At 38.4% G+C, this 21,457-nt stretch overlaps 3 protein-coding genes across 3 annotated transcripts; 1 reads left to right on the plus strand and 2 right to left on the minus strand.

Moving 5' to 3' along the window:
• Positions 1 to 33: 33 nt before the first annotated feature.
• Positions 34 to 11,513, minus strand: wee2 (WEE2 oocyte meiosis inhibiting kinase). The gene is made up of 13 exons (XM_086074729.1): positions 11,016 to 11,513; positions 7,721 to 9,747; positions 6,793 to 7,116; positions 6,477 to 6,691; positions 5,344 to 5,401; positions 4,888 to 5,057; positions 4,010 to 4,131; positions 3,789 to 3,935; positions 3,524 to 3,631; positions 2,460 to 2,545; positions 2,190 to 2,360; positions 1,963 to 2,111; positions 34 to 626 (listed from the first exon to the last, which is right to left on the minus strand). Exons 2-13 carry the CDS (start codon positions 7,757 to 7,759, stop codon positions 464 to 466), a joined length of 1,752 nt encoding a protein of 583 aa, XP_085930855.1. The 5' UTR covers positions 7,760 to 9,747; positions 11,016 to 11,513; the 3' UTR covers positions 34 to 463.
• dennd11 (DENN domain containing 11) lies at positions 8,114 to 16,989 on the plus strand. Its single transcript, XM_086074732.1, has 9 exons — positions 8,114 to 8,719; positions 9,423 to 9,522; positions 9,606 to 9,764; positions 11,697 to 11,850; positions 11,932 to 12,070; positions 12,200 to 12,331; positions 12,428 to 12,578; positions 13,544 to 13,612; positions 15,062 to 16,989. Exons 1-9 carry the CDS (start codon positions 8,344 to 8,346, stop codon positions 15,255 to 15,257), a joined length of 1,476 nt encoding a protein of 491 aa, XP_085930858.1. The 5' UTR covers positions 8,114 to 8,343; the 3' UTR covers positions 15,258 to 16,989.
• Positions 16,439 to 21,454, minus strand: agk (acylglycerol kinase). The gene is made up of 14 exons (XM_086074733.1): positions 21,215 to 21,454; positions 21,092 to 21,131; positions 20,925 to 21,004; positions 20,776 to 20,851; positions 20,573 to 20,698; positions 20,378 to 20,472; positions 19,303 to 19,372; positions 19,117 to 19,196; positions 18,641 to 18,698; positions 18,399 to 18,546; positions 18,227 to 18,324; positions 18,066 to 18,136; positions 17,901 to 17,985; positions 16,439 to 17,793 (listed from the first exon to the last, which is right to left on the minus strand). Exons 1-14 carry the CDS (start codon positions 21,322 to 21,324, stop codon positions 17,659 to 17,661), a joined length of 1,272 nt encoding a protein of 423 aa, XP_085930859.1. The 5' UTR covers positions 21,325 to 21,454; the 3' UTR covers positions 16,439 to 17,658.
• Positions 21,455 to 21,457: the final 3 nt, after the last annotated feature.

The raw sequence follows: 21,457 nt of genomic DNA on the forward strand, positions 1-21,457 counted from the left end.
GTTTTGTCAAAAATGTTCCCAGTTAAGTCACCGTTAGTTTGTATACGAACCTTTAATCAAAACTGGATCATGAAATGGTTATGAAACATTTTAAACAGGAAGGAAGACAAACCACAGTCCTATTCTAGTGTTGCGTTGGAGTTTCCAACTTTGTGTCAGTGGCGACAGCATGTTAACAACAACTCAATGGAAAGTCCCCGTGGTATATAGGTAATATTCACCTACTGCTTATCCTCATTCCAAATTATGACACAGTTAAATAGAGAAAAGGCAAACAGAAATTAATCAGAATAAAAATAAAATTGAGAAGTTCTTAAAATGTTTATTAACAGTTTAAAAAAAAAAAGTCCTTAAAAAATAGTGAATATCTAGCAGTTTGCTCGACAATGATTGCACTTTACAGAACCAACAAGATGGTTGCATGCACGCAATGGGGCGAGCTTGTGGCTCGGGCTTCCTCCCATCACACTCCATACCCTGGACAACCAAAGCTCATGGACCGTGCAGTCTTTCTACCCACAACCCTCTTCCCAGATCTTGGCAGTGACCCCGGCTTTACGGGACGTTTCAAGTCAGAAAGTGGGCTCTTGGGGGACAGAACAGCCTGGCGTGCTTCTTGGAGCTCCCTGTATACAAAGAACATATTCAAAGAATTATTTTTAACAAATTTGCCAATTGTGGCACAAACACGGTCAGAAGCACGTACAACCAAATTCTAATGTTTGTTTCATGAAATTGTGTTAAATTATTCATACCATTCTATTCCTTTAATTTTGTATTGTTTCTCTTGGTTGCACTGCGGGGTGTGTAGACATTTGGAGGGGCAGGTGCTCAAAGTTGAAAAAGTGAGAAAAAGAAAATAATTTTGGAACCAACATTTTCTCTTTCTTTAAAAAAAAAAAAAGAAGCAACCTTTACTGTCAAAAGAGTCATTATAGGCCAAAAATAAATAAATAAATCTGTCTGGAGCCGCAAAGCATTTGAATGTTGTGATGAAGGAAACTGTGTGTTAGTTTAATGTACTGAGGGCCCAAGAGCTAATTAGAGCTGCACCAGAACACAAAAATATGCAGCATCCAATGCGTAGAGATTAATTTTCTTCTACCTTTCGTATTCTGTTTTAGGATTTTTTTCTGACATTTTAAAACTTTTTCTGCCTTTATTTCAAATGTGACCTTTTTTTTTGTTTTTGCAATTTTATGGACATATAGTAAATATGTTTTCTTTGTCCAGAATTAATTTGATAACTTCATTATTTTTCATGTACAATTAATACCTTTAAAAACACATTTTTCCACTTTCTGTGGACTGAAGATGACATCACACGTGCTCAGGAAAGGGGTAACGACCAATCATGGCATGTGTGATGTCATCTTCAGCAAGAGGAAAAAAGTTTTTAAAAAGGTATTAATTGTTCATGAAAAATAATGAACTTATCACATTAATTACAGCAAGTGGCAAAATAGCTACCTTCTGAGATGGATACAAACAGGTGGATTTTGCTGCTTAAAGCTCATATTCCACAAATGCCATATTAATCAGGATGCTGTATTTAGACAAGTGGATCTGCACAGAAGATATTGTAAAGAAACATTTTGGGTCCATTTCCCATTTAAATTGTGACATCCTTGCAAGAATATAATAGGTTGACGACATAAAAAGGTGAAGATGCAATCAAAATAATATGTAGGCCTACTGCATAACTTCTTAGCAAAAGTAATGTATGATAAAAGTGACACCTGCTGGTCGTATTGAATAGTGCACTTCAAAAATAGGATCTCACGTCATCATCTTGATCAGCCTTTTGCAAATTCTTGAACCAAGGCACACATTGTACAAAAGAAATATCTCTCAGCATGGCACCAACCATAACAGATATGCTGTTACTTGAAATGTATATGAAAATAGATTAAAAAAAATAATAAATAAATAAATAAACAAACATTAATTTGTGTTTCTTACTTTTCAAGCATGGCTGTCCTGAACTTCTCCACATTCAGTTCTCGGCGCAGCTGAGCCGCCAGTCTTCCAGTCTTCTCCTGCCTCAAGACGCTGTGCTTGCAAAGCTCCCTGGCTGAGGGTCGTTTGGTGGGGTCCGGATCCAACAACAACTAAAAGAAAGATGCAAATAAAACGATCAGGCTTTGAACAATCAAGGTCTCAATCAAGCTTTCCAGAGCAAGGGATACCTGAAGAAGCCCCCTGAAAGGAGGCAAGAGCTCCCTTGGAAGCATGGGAAGGTTGCCCTCTCGGAGGCGATGCCACTCCTCTCCATTTTGGGGCATTGGTGGAGCCCCCGCTGCCAGTAGCACGGTAAGGCCCAAAGCAAAGATGTCTGCCATGGGAAGATGGGTGTAGTTCTGGTGGATAAATGAGAAATGTCCATGAAAATCACTAAAGCTCTACAACATGTATGTTTTTGTTGTTTGTTTGTTTTTGGAGGGGGAGGGGCATTTTACCTCATGTAGAATCTCCTTGGCCAAAAAGCGGCTGTCCCCTTCTTCAACTTGAGGATTATTGGTTGATGTGACATGACCCAGATCACCTGTAAGGGAAAAAGGGATTCATATATCACACATATTTAAAAAGGGGAAGTCAACCCAAAAATATGATTTACATTTAGTATGTTGTATGCGCCTTCACTAGTCTAAATATCTTTATGGAATATTAATTAAGCAGCAAAAGCCACCCGTTTTTAGTCACCTCATGGAGCGGCCATTTTGCCCCTTGCAGTAGACTTAAAATGACATCACAGTTGTTCAGCTCAGGAAATGACCAATCATGGCTCACCTGTTTTCTGAGTTTGGTCATGTGATGTTTACAAGCTGAGCCGTGATTGGTTGTTACCTGAGCAACTGTGATGTCATTTTCACGTGACAACAAATGGAAAAATGGCTGACCCGTGAGATGAATAAGAACAGGTGGCTTTTGTTGCTTAACTCATTCACCGCCATTGACGGCTATAAATGTCAAAAATTCATTTGAACTATTTCTATTAGTTTAACATTTTTTTCCACTTTTGTTAACAAGAGTATGAAAACCTAGATTTTTTTTATTGTACATATTGAAAATATATACAATTTGTGATTAATCTTGAGTTAACTAGTAAAGTCATGCGATTAATTAGGATAAAAAAACTTTAATCACCTGTTGCCCCTAATTTTTAATATTCTTTAAAAAAATAAAAAATAAATTAAAAAAATAGTTAATTACTATTCCACAAACGCAATATTAATCACAAGGCCGTGTTCGGACTAATGCATAGAACAAATTGAAAAGAAGATGTTTTGGAGTTGACTCTTAAGCCACACTCTGCCTAAAGTTTCAGGAACTAAAATTTCCTGGAACTAATAAGCTCCACCCCAAAGGTTCCTGAACCTCTTAAAAGCACTGCCTTTGCATAGTGTTTTTCTGGCCCAGATAAATTACACCAAATTTAGACATTGTTCCCGTGGGCCAAACACACATTGAACCTCCAAAAATTCTTAATTCCTGTGGTAAAAATGCACCATAAGTCATTTACCAATTTTGTACACAACTCCTGCTGGGTGGCTTCCTTCATCCTCCTCTTCCTCAGTTTCCCCCTCACCTCCTATGCTTGAGACAGTACGCTGGCAGATAAATATATTACCTGAAGATACAAAAGAACAATTACAGGAAAAAAAAAAATAGTCAAGCAACAACTTCATTATTTTGGGATCAGCACCAAATTATCCACCTCCTGCATGTGTCCATTTTGTGATTTGAAAGAATACTGAAAAAAATAATAAAAGAAAAATCAGACTCACTTGGTTTGATGTCCAGATGCACGAGTCCTAAACCGTGGATGTACTTCAGACCCATGGACACTTGCAAGAGCAAATCTTTCAACTCCGCCCTAGAAAACATCTCCCCCTGCATCTCCTTTGTCCTGATGACGTCACTGAGACTTCCACCTAGATACAAAACATGGGGTGACGATATCAAAATCACATATTCAACTTAAAATCAAGTAAAAACAAATCCTTACCATTACAGTACTCATTCTGAATAATCATGTGGTCTTCCTCGGCCCAGGCAGAATAATAGCGGACCACATGGGGATGGTGGCCAAGAACTGCGTGTGCATACACTTCCTTCAGAGCCAGCTGCCTAACAGGAAAAGTATTACCTATTTAATGACATTTTTGCTGCTCATTCAATACATACTGACGGTAATTACTGTCACTAGTAGTGGCACCACCTGATATTTAATAAACAATCAGTGGAAAAGGGATCAATTGAGGTAGACCGATTATATAAGGGAAAATATTGTCATCAAAATGTGAAAAAATACAACCAGCGCTGAATTATTTTTGAATTTTGAAGCATATGTTCATTGAACAATTTTTACAGTTCGTAAAATATTGGAGTTAAAGTTTTATATCGAACAAAAAAATCTGGGATCTTCCAGGAGCAGTAGAATGTCTTAAAAAGTTAAATAAAAACAAAATTGAATAGCTCCCTGTTATCTTCTCTAGTAAATAGTTTCCCCAAATATCTTAAGCATTACAATTTTACTTATTAGTTTTAATTTCAAACCAAAACAGGTGCAGAGTTCCCAGGGTCAGCAACATCTCTGAAAATTCAGTTCCCTGAATTTAACTTTTTTTATTTTTTATTGATCTATTATCGACCGTATGATTCTTCAAAATGCTGAATATTGGCGCCGATAATCGGTATATCCCTATTATTCAGATCACTGATGTATTATGAATTCACCTTCAAATGAGACATTACTTGTTTAAGTGCAGTGACAACATATTTTCTACAGGTGGAAAGCAAAGAATAGATAGGTTTGTTTCACAGGGACATTTCATAGACGGGACACACAAGAGCCAAGAAAAAGCTGTCATGCTGCCAACTCACTCGTTTGCAGAGCCTGCGAGGGGTCGTCTGGATCGTTTGATGGCGTACAGGCAACCATCCAGCCTCTTCACACACTTGTAAACCGTTCCAAACTCGCCCACGCCAATACGCTCCAGCTCCAGGAACTCACTCTCATACCGCGACAACATGAGAGCTTGAACAGCTTGTCTCTGCGCGCACACGCACACACACGCACGCACACAGAGGGCCAAAGCATTTCTAAAGACAGCACTTGCGTCACAATGCTGAATTGTAAGATTGGTAATAGCAAGGAAGCTTGTCATTTGTGCCACCATATATAGTAATCCATCCTGTGATCATTCTGACTCAGTCAAAAAGGAATTCCGGAAAATGAATTGGCAGCTTGTCAATTTGAAAAGCAAAGCATGGAGGAGGCAGCCACGGATGCCGCAGCCTCTGATAGGGAGGCGCAGTCAGTGATAAAAATAATTGTACCTTTGGTGGAAGAAAGGCTTCGTCATCCTCCTCCGATGATGTCAGGCTGTGTTTCAACCTGAAAGATGAAATAGAACAAGTCTAGCGTCGTTTATTGATTGTGCCAAAAGCACTTAGCTAATTTTTCACACATAAAAGCTCTCTACCAAAGACAAACGTTAAATGAAGTGAAACCTCTAAAGTTAAAAGCGCCAAAGGTTATACAACTTAAAATTGTAATTATTTGATTAATTATTTTTTGGTTGGGGGAGAATGTAAAGTTGCTTATCTTTGATTACCATTGATTGTGTTTTGCTTCGGCTTTTTTTTAATTTTTTTATTTACAACGTATTGAAATGAAGGATCATCTTAAACAAGTGGTTTTAAGAGATGATTTTGAGTGATGAATAATAATATTAGGGCTGCAATTAACAATTATTTTTGATAATCAATCAATCAGTTGATTATTTTGTCCACTACTCAATAAATTGGATTAAGAACACACTTTAATTTCCATGCCCTCATTTAAAAAAGTGACTATTTTTAATTGTTAAATTAATTATGATTCAGTTACTGGTTTGCTCTGCAAAATGTCAGAAAGCAGGCAAAAATGTTGATCATTGTTTTCCAAAGTTAAAGTAAATGTTTTATTTTGATTCAACAGAAAGATAATCAGTCTGCTGTCACGGTAACCTACAGAAATCGGTTAAGATTCACTGTTCAGAAGATTAAATTCCAAACATTTGAGCACTTTTAAATAATAAAAAAAAAATGCATTCAAACAATTCATCATTATCAAAAATTACATTTCACATCAAAATAACACGGAGCAAGTTTTCAAAATTAATTGAACTCTCATTCAGACTACAGCTTCACAATGTATGAATTATATTAACCGTTCTTGGGTTTTATTTATTTATCCATTTATTTGTATTTTTTGAATTATTAATTTATTTTTAGTTATTATGATTATGTATCTATTATTCATTTTTTATCTATTTATTTATGTATATATTATTTATTTTTCTATTTATAACAAATTTAGATGAATATATAGTATAGGAATTTTTGTATTAATGTCTCCCACTTTTTAAGGGACCAAAAATGTATTTACAAAATAAACCCTCACACTGCAATAAAATTCCTTTACCTACCTGTGCCCATAATCCGCATCAGTATCACTCCTACGGTGTCTTATCCACTGCTGCTGCTGCTCACTGATCCTGTGCTCCGAATTGGGGGTGAACGGGTTCACATTGACCGAAGGAGCCTGGATAAGGCTTGCAACAGCCGAGGTGTAACGCATGGCCCTTGGCTGTAGTTTGATTTTAGTGGTGGAATAAGGCTGCGACGACTTGGACAACAAACTCTAAAAAAAGGGGGGGGGGGGTAGATTCGGGTTGACATTAGACATTTATTTTGATACACTGCATTGAATACCACACGAGGGACCAGAGTTACTGCCCCTACCTTTGGCGTGCTGGGGGAATCACAAAGCCTCAGCTTCTTCCAGGAAGCGTAAGGAATGGGGCTGGTGCAGCGCAAAGGTGAGGATAAGGTGCTGTATCGACCGCGGTGGCGCTGCACCCTGGGGGTCCTGCATGCAGGGCTGCTGGGGCTTTGCATCTTGGATGTGCAGTCATCAGAGTTGTTGTCGCTGCTGCTACTGCTGCTGCTGTTGCCACCGTCGCTGCCTTCCTTTCCACAATTGGAGAAGTCCAGCCGCTGGGATATCTCATCAAACAAATTTGCCATGCTGATGCCTTCATTTACAACACAGGTGTCAAACAAGACCTGGGGGCCAGATCCAGTTTGTAACATCATTTTTTTTGTGACCAGCTTAAGTAAATCATAGGAGTCCACATCGTGTTTCTTGTGAAAATATGCATCACAAATGCAAACTTCCAATAAAGTTTTTGTGACAAAATTCCTTTAAAAAATACATTTCATTTTAGATATAATTATTTTACTTGATTTGTGATTTCAAAGCTAGCTTTTTTTCAGGCCTATATGTAGTAATTATATGAGGCCTTTATTCATTTAGAAGGTGCCTCAGCTTTCTAAGGAAAACAAGACTTATATTTCATTAATTTACTCTCTTTCCGTCAACTACACAGATTATAACAATATTTAGTTACTTAGATTGGTAGATGTAACAATTATCATTCCTACAAACACAACGTGAATCCTCGTCACTTGTACATTATTGTTATTGGTATATATTGAGCTAGTCGATATACCGGAAATACTCAAAATAAACCCAAAAGCGAACGTTTATTTGCAAATTCGAGCGTCAAGCAACCTGCTTCCTACTTCGCAAAACGACGCGTTACAGCTGAATTTCGATATAGATTTATCACGTAATGTATGCTCACGAACGACCTCCCTCCCTACCTACCTGCCTTCTTCCACACCACGCTCGAACTTCGCGCTTCATATGTAAATGACTTCCTGTTTAAATAAATGATGTCACCAGGTTAACGTTTAATTGGACGCGTCACCCGTAAACCAAATCTTGTTTGCAAACCATTTTTTCTTTTTTATTACAAACTATGCAGGCTACTCAATTTAAGTGGTGGCCGTATTTTCATGCTGCACTATAGTTTAAATATAATTTATTTATGTATGTATGTATTAATTTATTTATTTTTAAATTATGCCTAGCACTGAATGGATCGAGCGATAAGGCCGTTATATTCAAGCAGAATGCAAGCAGGTTTCGGATTAAATATGAACCAAATTAGGTCACACTATGACCAAGCGGAGACAGTAATATGGGCACGTGGGCGGAAGTGGTTACGTCATCAAAACAGCAAGCGAACGAAAAAGCGAGAGAGAACGCCAGCAGGAGGATCTTCCGCCCCATCACTGATGTGGCAAGCTCACAAATGAAAAGATAAACAACACTGCAAGCCAGAGGAAACCATGACGCAGTTTTAGCCTCGTCGATTATCGTGGACGTCGAATAAGTGAATATTTTCCCCTGGGCCTATCAGCCGTCGACGACAGCGCGACACCACCATGGTGGAGCAGTCGGACCGAGCCCCGCTACTGGATTGGGAGGAGATCCCACCGTCGTCCGACCCGAACCGGGCGGCTCCATCGCCACCTGCGGCGCCGAAGGAAAATAAGGACGCAACGGCGGGGAAAAAAACTTCGACACCAGTATGCCTGGCGGTTACAGAAATTGGCAGGAGGAATGACAATTCCAACGTCACCTGCCGCCCGACAGCTGTTGTTGACGGCCGGGAGAGAAGCCCGAAGGGCCGGGAAAAGCTTCCCGTCCACATGCGGGGTCAGCCGGTTCCCCCCTCTCCGTATCTGACGGTGAGAGATCAGTGGGAAGAGAAAGATCACATCGTGGCTGTGTTTGTAGTCACCTTTAATACAAGATCAGGTGAGGAAGACTGTCAAACTTTCTACACCACGTACAACCTTAAAAATGACTAACATTAGTGTTCATCGTAAACGAAGCAGCTTTCATTCAAAGATGCCTCTTGTAATTCTTGTTTTAAGCCACTGCAACAGTTTGAGCATTAACTTCACTTAGATATAAGAAAATGAAATCTAAAACATGATTCAATTAAATTGTATTGCACACAAATGTTAAATTAAAAAAAACTACTTGAATACATATTTTTGTGACATGCAGAGAATGCAAAACTGCATATTTGTTATGGAAGGAGGTTACAAACGTTTTAATAATTCTGTCGCAAGTCAGACAATGTTAACTACTGCAGATGGATGGCAAGCCATTTGAGCATTTATGCATTTATTCGATATCTTTTAGCAGTCTCAGTGGGACAATATATCAATTTGTTGATGCATCGCCCGTACTGTATATCAATATTATAGCCATCTAGTCAATCAGATGTGAGTCTCCGCGCGATAGCGAGCTTGTTCCGTTTTGCTTTGTTCAATTCTCATAGCCCAGCTTCACGTGGAGTCTATTTCAATAGCTGAGTCATTGCTTTCTCGCCAGGCCTGACCTCGTCCTACCCCTACAACTGATTGAATAAGAGGAAGTGTTCATGATGAAAGTATAGTACTGACACTAGTGGACATGACGACACGTGTAACTGTGTGTATGTCCACGGCAGGAAACATGGTGGAGTGGTGCCTACCTCATGACATCAACCTGGATGGAGTTGAATTCAAGGCAATGGCTAGCGGTTCCCATAGGATTACAAATGACTTTATGTATGTACTACCAACCGCCCATTGTCTTCCATTAAGTGTTATCATTGCACTTACCTTTCCGTGCTCACTCCTCCTCCTGGTAGATATTTCCGCAAAGGCTGTTACTTTGGGCTGGCCTGCTTCGCTAACATGCCTGTGGACAACGAGCTGGAGCGAGGAGCCAGGATGAAGTCTGTGGGAATCTTGTCTCCTTCCTACACACTTTTGTACCGTTACATGCACTTCCTGGAGAACCAAGTCAGGTACAGTAAAACATGCTGTGCTTCATTCACTTCTTAGCCAGTCATATTGCCTTAGTCAAAATAAACTCATGCATTTTTTAGTCTATTTAGGTTAAGATGTTCATGTGTAGTTTTTGTATGACGTCTCAGCATGGAATCCGGAACTGAGATTTTGTGCTTCATCATCACACACACACAAAAAAAACCTAAATTAAAATCCACTCAAATATGTATAAAATATGACTCAGTTGGGGGAGTATAATTTGAGGAATTTTTTGTTTTGTTGAATGTGTTGATTGTTTGTGGGTGTTTAAGTGGTGAAAATGTTACATTTTTGGTAAATGGTAATTGTTGTTATGTTGAAAAATGTTACCAATTGAATTGAGCGGAATGTTTTCAATTTCAAATGGGAGTGATGTGAATCTTTTTTTTTTTTATTGAATGTGTCACTGTGAATGATTAGAGATTTCTTTGTGTGTGTTTCCAAGGTGAAATGAATGAGCAATATATAATGAATAAATTGAATAGGGCCCGCCCTATTTACAACTGCTGTACTGTATATGGTTAGAGTACATAATTGGATTGGAAAAATAGCAATCACGACTATTTGATTGAGATTGAAATCATGATTAAAACAATTTGATTTCAAAACATAGTATATATTCAACTACTAAAGCTGCTCAACTACTTTAAAATGTCATGGTAGCATCATGCCCATTCATCCCTGCACTTTGTTTTTGTCAAGCACAAATTATGTTGTGTATATATTATATGAAATTCAAGTCTCTTGCATTTTTATTACTAATTTGTATTCTAAGCATTAACCTTTTCTTTTATATATTTTTATTTTGTGTTATTTTCACAAGTCTGGGCTAACCTGGTACCTCGGGGATTTATTTCGTGCCATGTCATGTGGAAATGTGTGTTAAGACAAAAAAAAATCCTTGGGTGTTTGCATCCTTGAATTTTGAGAAAATAAATTATTTGAATCCTTAAAATATCTTTAAATATAACTTGAAAGGACAATGACAAAATACAAATAAGCACGTGAAATAAGAATAAAATATACTCAAATAATAGCAACTGGAAAAAAACAGTAAGAACATTGACTGTTCCTGTGCGTTTTGGCCTCTTGGCGGCAGTGTGGTGCCGTGCATCTATGGTGTACACACTTTAAGTGAGTACAGAAGAAAGTTATGATTGAATTCTATTAAAATAACTCGTTTTTCACACATTGGGAATAATTTGTGCCTTTGCGTAGTGTTATCTCACCTGTGTTTCCACAGCATTTGTGGTTGAAGTTTCGTTATTTGCAGGAAAAACACTCCCGAAATTCATGCTAATTTCCGGTTAGCATTTAAATAGGATCCTCCCCCCTCTTTTAGCATTAGCGCTAGGCCAGCGATGTTTTAAAAACAAAGCATGTTTTGTATTTAAATATACAGTGGCTGTTATTCTTACTGTCGTGTGTTTAGTTTTGCAGTTAATTCCAACTAAGATGTCATTAAACAGTTTAAAGGACGCTTGGGGGACAACAGAATAACCAGAATAACATACGTTACACACTTGCTAGTTGCTAATCATGCAACGGAAGCAAAATGGTGTATTCAGGGTACTTTCACAGCGTCGGTAACGTCGGTTTTCTTCGTTAACGTACTTTATATATTTTGAACAGGGGTGTGTAGACTTTTTATATGTATTTCTATTCTAATACAATACCATACAAGATGTATTCAGAACACCTCTGAAACATGAATGCCATCTACAACCTGCCGTACTAATAAACATAAACTTATTAAATATTATCCCCCTTGAAGATAGTTTCAGTCAGCAAACATAAACAAATACGAAATGGAAAACACTTACACACTGTATAATACAATTGGATTTGTTTCTTCCTGTGGAATTATATCAAACGTTTGGCTTCGTTTCATGTTGCGATCACTTTTATAGACTACAGTTAAAGAGTCCAGGCCATTATTCCCCACTGGAGGCCTTCTATGAGGACAAGAAGGCCATCCTTCCACCGACAAGAAATGGCTTGGTCACTGCTTGCCCTACCTGGAGTGTGACCACCATCAACCGCTGTATGCATCCAGAAATGAAGGTGTTAATGACGGCATCAAAGACTCTTGAGTATAATCATGCTTGACATCATCATCCTGAAACATTGTTGACTTGTCTGCAGATCACTCACCCAGCCGGCTGCATGTCCCAGTTTGTCCAGTTTTTTGGGGAGCACATAATGGTGCTGTGGAAGTTTGCACTGCTTCGGAAGCGCCTCCTCATCTTCTCCCCGCCACCTGTAGGCGTAGTCTGCTATAGAGGTAAGAAGCTGGAATTTCAACTATTTCATAATAAGACATGACAGATAGTTAACAGGATTTGCGTGTTGCAAATATCCACGTTAGGCAAAGAAATGGTGACGCAATTGTGATCTTATCTTCCTGTCTCAGTTTACTGCTGTTGCAGCCTGGCCAATGTCTCTTTACCTGGAATCGGAGCATCTGTGCCTGAATTACGACCTTTCTTCTACATTAACGTAGCCGACATTCCTGCACTAGAAACAGAGATGTCATATGTGGCCTGTGAGTGCACCTTGACCGATAATAAGTACACATTAACGGAATCGATGGAAAGTAAATGCAAAATAGGTATACAAACATGTCTGCGTCTGTTTTTAGGCACCACAGAGAAGATTTTTGAAGACAAGAAGGAGCTGCACGATTTGTACATTGATAACCAAAATGTGAAAACACACAGGAGCCATTTGCTGCCCCTGCTGCGACTGAATGCTGCAGATAAGGAGAGGTACAGGAAACTGAGCGAACAGAGGTATGCAACACTGTGTAATAAAATGCCGCATGTAAAGTGATACAGATCCCGTCAATTTGGATTCAATTATGCATTACTTGATACACTGAATTAATTAAAAATGCATTGACTGTTGCCTAATCAATATGATTGAATTTCTTCTTTTAAACTAGAAATCATGAGTGAAGCATGTATTTGTTGGATTTTGTAATGGGTGTGGCCTATTTACACAACCTTAATGTTTTCCACACTACCGGCTGTGTGTGCATTATGTGGAGACTTCCTACTATTTTCGTTTACCATTAAATCTGAAACTACAGAATAAAAAAAACACGTAGTTGAAGATCCAAAACTAACATAAATGCTGTTTATTAGTATAGTTGGATGGCCCAGAGGATGTTGAAGTTTGACAGACATTTTTGGGAATAATACACCTGCTTCCATTACCCCCACCATCTCCCTAACGATGAATCGTCTCATCCGCCCTCCCTCGTTGACGAATATTCGTCATCGACAAAAACTTTCAAGTAACACTTTCTGACGTTTACCCAATATTGGATATTGTATGCTGGCATTTGGTACGCATCTGTACCGTTCTGACAAATTTAGAATACCGTACAAGTACATGTCATTTTCTTCCGAGCTGTCTGCAGCCCACCCAAAATGGGTCCGCGGCCCACTTTTGGGTCCCCGACCTATTAGTTGAGAATCACTGGTTTGGGCTAAATAGACAATTGATGCGATGCAGTGGTTAATTTTTTATTTATTTAAATTTTTTCCCCCTTGTATGACAGTAATGGATTTTACAATGTTTTATAAAACATTGATAAATAACAACAATTAATATAAGTTTTATGATGGCAATGGTGGGAAAATTCTTTTTGAGCGTCCTGGAACGGACTGTGTTCAACATTTCAGGTTTCAGTGTCATTACAAAATGCAGTCAACATAATGATCAGGTTTTAACAGCCAAATGATTTTTCTAGGCAAATGTTGCTGTACTCTCAGGAGGTGGATGGAGACTGTACATCGAATGAGGAGGATCTTTTTATTGTGTGAGTTTTTGAAAAGTTTGCTCATAGAGAATAGGGATGTAACGATATCCAAACATCACGGTACGATAAATGTCACAATATGAAGCTCGCAATACAATAATTATCACTATATTGTGGAAAGGTTGGTAAAAAAGCTCATAATATTGTGTTTTTGTACATAATAATCATAGCAGTGACGGAGAAATAGGCTTTGTCATTGTCATGTGCTCCTATTGGCTCAGCGGCGCAAAGTGTCACGGTCTATGTAACCGTAATTGATAATGTTGTGTTTAGCTGAAGCGGGCCAAAAGTTTTTTATTTTTTTGACTAGATGTTGAAAAATGTTTGCTGGTATGACTAATTTATGGGAGCAATAACCTTCGCAGTGACTAAAACATCCCTAATTAAAATTAAACTGCACTAATAAACTAACCACCAGAGGGTGCTAGAACTGCACAAATGAAATAGAACCTCACATTTTTTAACAGATGTGCTGCTTTTAATATCGTGACATGACAATCACAATATTGCCATTATTGTTACATTCCTTTTACAGAATATGCAGTGGACATAAAAAGTGTGCCAGGTGTTTGTGATATTTAGCTAAATTATATATATATATTTTTTCTATTGATGTAACCTGTAACTTGTACAATATTTTCAAGAAGAGATGTGAAAATAAACATCTGAGATAATGTGGTTGCACAATTGTGCACATGGTCTCGTAAGATGGGACGTTGAGACTATGTTCAGAATAATTTTTTTTTTAATGATTTATCTTTGTTTCTTTTTTGTGTGTAATATATCACAAAAATGTTAACAGGGGTGTGTAGACTTAATATCCACAATTTCAATCATAGCTGCATGCAGACAGGATATCCGTTTTATGTAAGGTTGTTCGAACAGTATGAGTACTCAGCTCTTGAGTAGTCACCGATACCAATACCAAGATACCCCTAGTACTGTACTACTTTGTTCTGAAAATTTCAACAACAAAACCCCAACAATGACAGATAATTTAAAAGAATTACCAAAATATCTCAATAAATGATTTTTTTTCTTAAAGTGGAAATCAACCTTAAACATTTCTTGACAATAATATGTTATATGTGACCTCACTAATCTCCACATGACATTCTAATTAATATTACATTTGTGGAAAATGAGTTATAAAGCAAAATCCAACCGTTTCATCCATCTCAGGGGGCGGCCATTTTGATACTTGCTGTTGACTCTAGATGACATAAATGTTTCTCAGGGCTCAGGCAACAACCAATCAGAGCTCACCTGTTTTCTGAAGCTGCGCTGTGATTGGTTGTTACCCGAGACCGGAGCAACATTCATGTCACACAATATTAAACAGAATGCCATGTTTAGACTAGTAGGGTTGCATAGAACATATTGTGAGAAAAACCGCCCATCCCTACTTGAATGCATTTTTCTAACCTTGAACCTTTATTCGTGTTCCAGGTTCTTCATGGAGCTTAATAACCGCATCTTCCAGATCCTTTCGGAGGTTGCAGGCAGCGCTGATCCCACCCTGACGGCAGAGCACGTGAGGGCCATGGGGCTGGATCCCCAGGGCGATCGCTGCTTCCTGGTGGAGCTGCTGGAGGTGTACGGTGTTGACGTCACTTTGGTTATAGACAACCTATGCTGCCACTAGACTCCGAAAAACAGGATTACAGTACACCGGTTGGTGGTGACTTTAAGACACACACACACACTGAGACACTGCTTTCACCCTGAGCCTTCATCTCTTGTCTGCTTTTCCATTGTCAGTGTTTATTTTCTTTTGTGTACATTGTGTCGTCTGGCTGGCTAAGGAGAATGGACTCGCTCCTGAGGTGCTGTGCTCTTTTAGACATCTTATTACTGTACTCTTTCTGTTTTTTTCAACACTGGATATGTGCTCGATAATATGTGGTCGGGGTGCACCGATCAATTACATAATACGTTGTTAGCACTGGACTTTAATTTGGCTGTGATGCTTGTGCATTGACCACTCTTTTGACCTGCAGAAAAATGAAGCAATGGAAGTCAGCCTTTCACATGATTGTATTTTGTGAATTGTTTTCTTCACTTTTTAGCACCTTCATCATCTGAGCTAGATTATTTTGATGAATGTGATTCTATGACACAACGTTATCATGAATGCTGCACCATTTTTGCGCCAATGGCCACGGACTATTTCTTGATGTACACTCTGATCATGCATTAAAAAAAATAAGTCACATTCAATATCTGAGAAAAAAATTATTGGCCCTATGGTGTACATTAGTGTATATTAGATCTGGATGGACAGAAATAGAGACTTCTACGGGATCCTTATTTCTGACATGAAGGATTTGTGTGTTGTGGTATTGTTAGTAGGCTGTTAATAATTTTACTAAAACACTGCTGAGGCTGTTCATCTGCTTCTCAGAGATTTTTGAATGAAGAGTCCTTGAGGAGATCCTCCTTGCTGCTCTGTGACAAAGTTCCCTTTGTGTTGCGAAGCTAGGCAGCAGCTTCAACTCTTCCTTATTGAAATTCAGCAAATCAAAACAACCTCCCCCACTTCTCTCTTTTCATCGCCACCTCATTGAGTAAATCCAAGTCTGGAGTGGGATCAAGTGTGTTTGAACACTGCTGGCGCACGTGGGAAGTAATCCATCACAGTGCCAGCCAGTCTCAATAATAATTTTGTTCCACGTTGGAACAGCGAGGCTGGGGCTAATATTAAGTTCGCAGAGGTGGTTCTCAAATGTCTCATTAACCTTTGGCAAAATGCGAGGCATGCTATCCAGGTGGAGCACTACTGATTTGGAAGGATGTCCAACAGCCTTATTGTGGTTTGACCCCATGCTTGCTAGATTGGTTTATTAAACATTAAGTGCAATTTGTAATGTACATAAAAAAAGAAAATAAAATAAAATAAAAAAACTTTGTTTATCTTTAAATGGGGCCTTAAGGAAATATGACTTATGACATCAGTGGGTCAATGTTATACTGTATGCTTTTGTGAAAAGATTAAGTACATACAGTATTCCTCAGCACGTATGAATGATCTGTTGCCTTGGACCAGTCTATTTACTTTTCAGGAGCCTCCAACATTATTTGCATTCCTGGTCTACACTTAATGTCAGAGTGGGTGGACATACACACAATACACACCTGTGCAAGACTCATTGTGGAGATTTTCACCGATGCGTACCAGCATTAGCTACAATTACTGTTTGTGTCACTCTGAATGTCCAAGACAGCAAAACTATTGCACACCGTGTACATTTTCTACTTGACTGTAAAGTATAACAAGAATAGTCACTGTAATTAAACATTAATATACACATGAAGTCAATAGCATGAGCAACTGCTAATTTCACTGTACTTTGTATGACAATAAAACATTGACTGATTGTCTTTTCTGACCACATTTACTTCATATTCAATATCCAGCTTATCCATCCTCCTATATTAACAAGAAGTTTGATTTAGATGTCCAAAATGGCAGCACAGAATAGGCTCCAACACATCTGTAACTTCATACTCATTGGACACTTTGCTTAATTACACTACTCACAATATAAGCACTAAATCAATAAGGAATCCATTCATACATTTACTCTAGTAAAGTTTATACATACAAATAGTATACAATGGATGCATCCGCAGATTCTTAGAGGCTTACAGGTATTACACTGTAAAACTGAGCTTTATAGGACAATTAATTAGCGAAACTTGCATGACTATGATATACAAGACTGTTCGTTATAGAAAAGCACCAGAAAGAAGTTACAAACTTATCTGTCGGCTATAGACAATTTAATAAAGTTATTAAGACAATGTATAAATGTAATACAGACTGAGATGAGAATGCAATGTATCTGAAAATTATTTAATCCTTTTTCCCCTAAAGACACCAGTTAATGGTCCAATCCAAATCATATGGTGCTCAAAGCGCCATACAAAGGCTCACATGACCATTTCAAACTATGAGACATTTTCTTTGTGTGTTTTAAGTACTTTGTCGGGTGGTTTTGCACGTCAGTTTTTTGTGGGTTATTTTTGTCTCCTCCAGTTTCTCTTCACTGCGTATGTGACAGAAGCTGCTGTCTGCGCTCTGCACTAATGAAAAAATGTAGTTTCCTTGGCAACAGTCTTATCTCCACAGGCATGGCCTCGTACTCCTCGTTGTCGATGTTAAAAAAGCCGCCGGTGTCCTACAAGGTGACAACAGAGGTAAAGTGTGAGGCATGCCCTGCTTGACTTCACATGTTGTCAAATTATCGTAAACATAATATAATAGTTGAAGGTTCATTGAAATGACCTCTGGCAGCTGCAGCCGGCAAGCACTGGCCTCAAGTTTGGTGGAGTTTGCAGTGAAAACAGTTGGGTCGTGATGTTTTTGTTTTCTGTCAGGAAGAGGAGGAGTCACATTTATCTGGTTGTATTTTCACATTTCTTTGCATTGAACGAAGAATATGATACCAACCCAACAGTGATGAATTCGCCCACAGTGAAGTTGTCGCTCTCCGCACAAATCATCATGGAGTCATGTACGCGCTGCAGAATCACATACAGTAAAGACAAGTTAGGAGAAAGAGAATAGTGAAAATGTACTATCACGGCCCTCTGTGTCTGATTCATACTGACGCGCTCAACAGGGTTCTTGTTGTGTGTTTGAATAAACAGCTCGACTGACGATAGCTTCTGTTCCTCCCATCGCTCTGGTTCTTCTGCTTTTGGAGGCTCTGCAGAAACATTCATCAAGAGTGGAGGTACTCTATCTTGAAACACAATAGTCAGCACGACATCTAAGCTATACCTCGTGGGGGTGGATTCAAGTAGTTTTTCAACCTGCGGATAATGCGATATAGCAGGTTGGGCCTGGGAGGCTTGTGAGGAGGCAAGTCAGGCGGCCGAAGGGTTGGAGTCAAGTGGTTCACTGTGACGTCATGTAGTAAGGGCCACTCCTATGTCATTTGAAAACAGTGTACAATACAAACACATGACTGACTGATGGCCACACCATATTCATTGCATTACAGTCGGTGTATCCAGACCTACCTGAAGAGTGCGAAACCAATGAGCAGCATTTGTCTTTAGTGGTCCAAGGTACCAATACCTATGGAAAATATTTAGTATTTCATATTTAAATACACACAACTCACAGATCATAACATTACATACATAGCATTTATCTATTTATTTAAAAATAAAAATAAAATATGTTGACGCCAACCGAGTTGGTCACATTTAAGATTTTAGACCTTATATAATTCAATGCAAAAAAAAAAAAAAAAGAAGTGCTAATAAAATCAATTTTTAGACCTCTGCTCCTTCTAAATTGCAATGAATTTCCCTGTTATCAAATCTATGGAGTTTGGTAGAATTGTCGTGATATCATGTTTGCCAAAACTCAACCACTTCAACCTTATAAACGAGTGATTGGCGGTATATGTATCCACCTCAACTAAAATATCCAGAATTGAACAATGTTATACAAAAAAATTAAAAATAACTCAGGTGACCTCAATTCTTACTTGCTAACAGTTGCAGAAACATCTCTAAAAGCACCCCAACGCAGTCCCATCAGAGCAAAAACGGGCTTCTCTGTCTCCGACTGAAAACACACACACCTGAACATTTAAATTCATCATATAACAGTCTAAAAAACAACTCTCATAAAAAAAAAAGAATTACTGATGTCTTTAAATGAAGTTTCTCACTTGGATTTGAAGCACATCCAGAGGCACCTTCTCTCCCTTCAGGATGGACAGAGTCGCTGACGTAATGTCCCTGCACATTTTTGTAATGGTTAAAACATTTTGAAAGCTGTCAGTACAATTTTGCTCAATTTTGGGTTCCTGTAACAAAATACTGAACATAGTGTGATTAACAGTAAACAAAATTAGTATTACATGGCTCGCTCCACATCTTACAGGAGGCTGACATGTTTTGCCGCCAACTTTCTGCTACGGATGTCCGAAGGAGAAGAACTTATAGAGCGTAGTAATTGAAGGTAGGCTTGCAAAGCGTGGTCTATTTGAGGCACGGTAGTTAGTGCGAGTGCTTCAAAATGCACTAAGGTCATTGCATTCTATTAGTTCACCACTAGATGGCAAAAATCTTTACAAATGGCCTCTTTAAAGGAAATATTAACCGTTTACTGTTTAATTGCTTGTATATGAAATAGTCTCTGGCTACCGATAAAGTATGAAATTAAACAAATGCATCTACCTATTTTTGGGAAATATATCTGCGAGTGAGCACTGAACGGTTCTGCACTTCCACTAATTTATATTATAACCATCCCCACCAAGCTTCCCGTCCTATGACATTATCATCTAGGCTGGGCTAAGATCCAAAGCCACTTTAAAGGGAAGAATGGAGTTTGTGGCATATTTATGTTTGGAGATGTGTTTGGCGATGAGCAACATATATCCTGTGAACTGCTGCCTCCATCAAGCAAAATGCTTTTATTTTCTGCCCACTAAGTGATGCAGATGAAGAGTAAGCCGGGAACATGCACACTCAATAACAACATGGGTGTGTGAATTGTGCTTTAATTCTTTATCATTTATATATTTTGACAAAAGCATGTCACAGAAATGCACAATGTTGTGTGGAATTGAAATTTGCAAAATACATTTCCAGATACATTGTGTTTGGAATTTCTGACAGGGAATTTTTTTTTAATTAAAAACTCAAATTGAATCAACAATCAATTTAAATAGTGTGACGCATGATGAAATTGTGATGATTCAGACTTTCTCAAATGCATATTAAGAGTTCAATACTCACTTGACCTTGTTGTCACTGAGGATATAAAGACTGGAACTCAAAACATTTTCAGAGCCAAGTGGAATGAATCCAATTGGTATGTGACTAAATGAATCCTGTAGACATAAAGAATTTATTGGTGAAGACGTAGTACAAACACAAAAGCAAATGATAAACGTCAAACGTATTATTCATCATCACTGTAGGTGAACCTACTTGATCTGACCGCCGCAGTAAACCTGTGATGACTTCTTGCAAGGTGCCATCACCTCCGGCCACGATCAGCATGTCTGTGTGTTCCATGAGATCCATCATTTTTTTGGCTTGGCCTTCAAAATCCGTCTGTCGGGATACAAAACATATACAAGTATATGGCATTACATCATACTACACATACGCTCTTACAACAAATACAATACCTTCACTACTGTAATCTCAATGCCAGCGAGGTGTAAAATTGGAGCAGCATTCTTTTCAAACAAACTGTTGGCCTTCCTGTAAAGGATGGAACAAAAATTATGCAAACAAAAACACATGAATTAAAGGTTTTGAAATGTCTGTTCCTCACCCATTATAAGCTGCAGGGTTTAGGATCACAGTAGCCTTCCTTAAACGCTCATTTGGCGCTATCAATTGACGCCCAAATTCCTAACAATAAATAAAATATATATATTTTGGACCATATTTTTTTATTACTAATTAACTCATAATAAATGTGAGTTTTATTGGACTTACCCTAGCTTCAAGGCAAGCCTCTCTTCGCACAACTGTATCACTGAAACGATAAAACAAATCAAACCTAAGACACAAAAAATGTAGTTTAATGTTGAGTTTTGTCCAGTTGATATTGATACTCACCAGTATTTTCCATAAAGCCAGTGGCTTCCGTAAGAGAGGACACACACAGCAAATGTTGACTTTTTCCAATGATTACGCAATGTTCGAAAACCTTTCACAACCCGTGCCATTTCACAGTCGAATCTACGTTACGGTGCACTAAAACAGGAACAAATGCTATAACATGTTGAATTCGTAAAATATCTGTAGGTTTACAGCTACAGCGGTCACCGCTTCCTACAACTGTCACAAGCGTGGTTGTGT

This window comes from Leptonotus elevatus, chromosome 4 (assembly GCF_054856555.1).
Source record: "Leptonotus elevatus isolate MCC_2025b chromosome 4, RoL_Lele_1.0, whole genome shotgun sequence".
In the NCBI taxonomy this organism is placed as follows: Eukaryota; Metazoa; Chordata; class Actinopteri; order Syngnathiformes; family Syngnathidae; genus Leptonotus; species Leptonotus elevatus.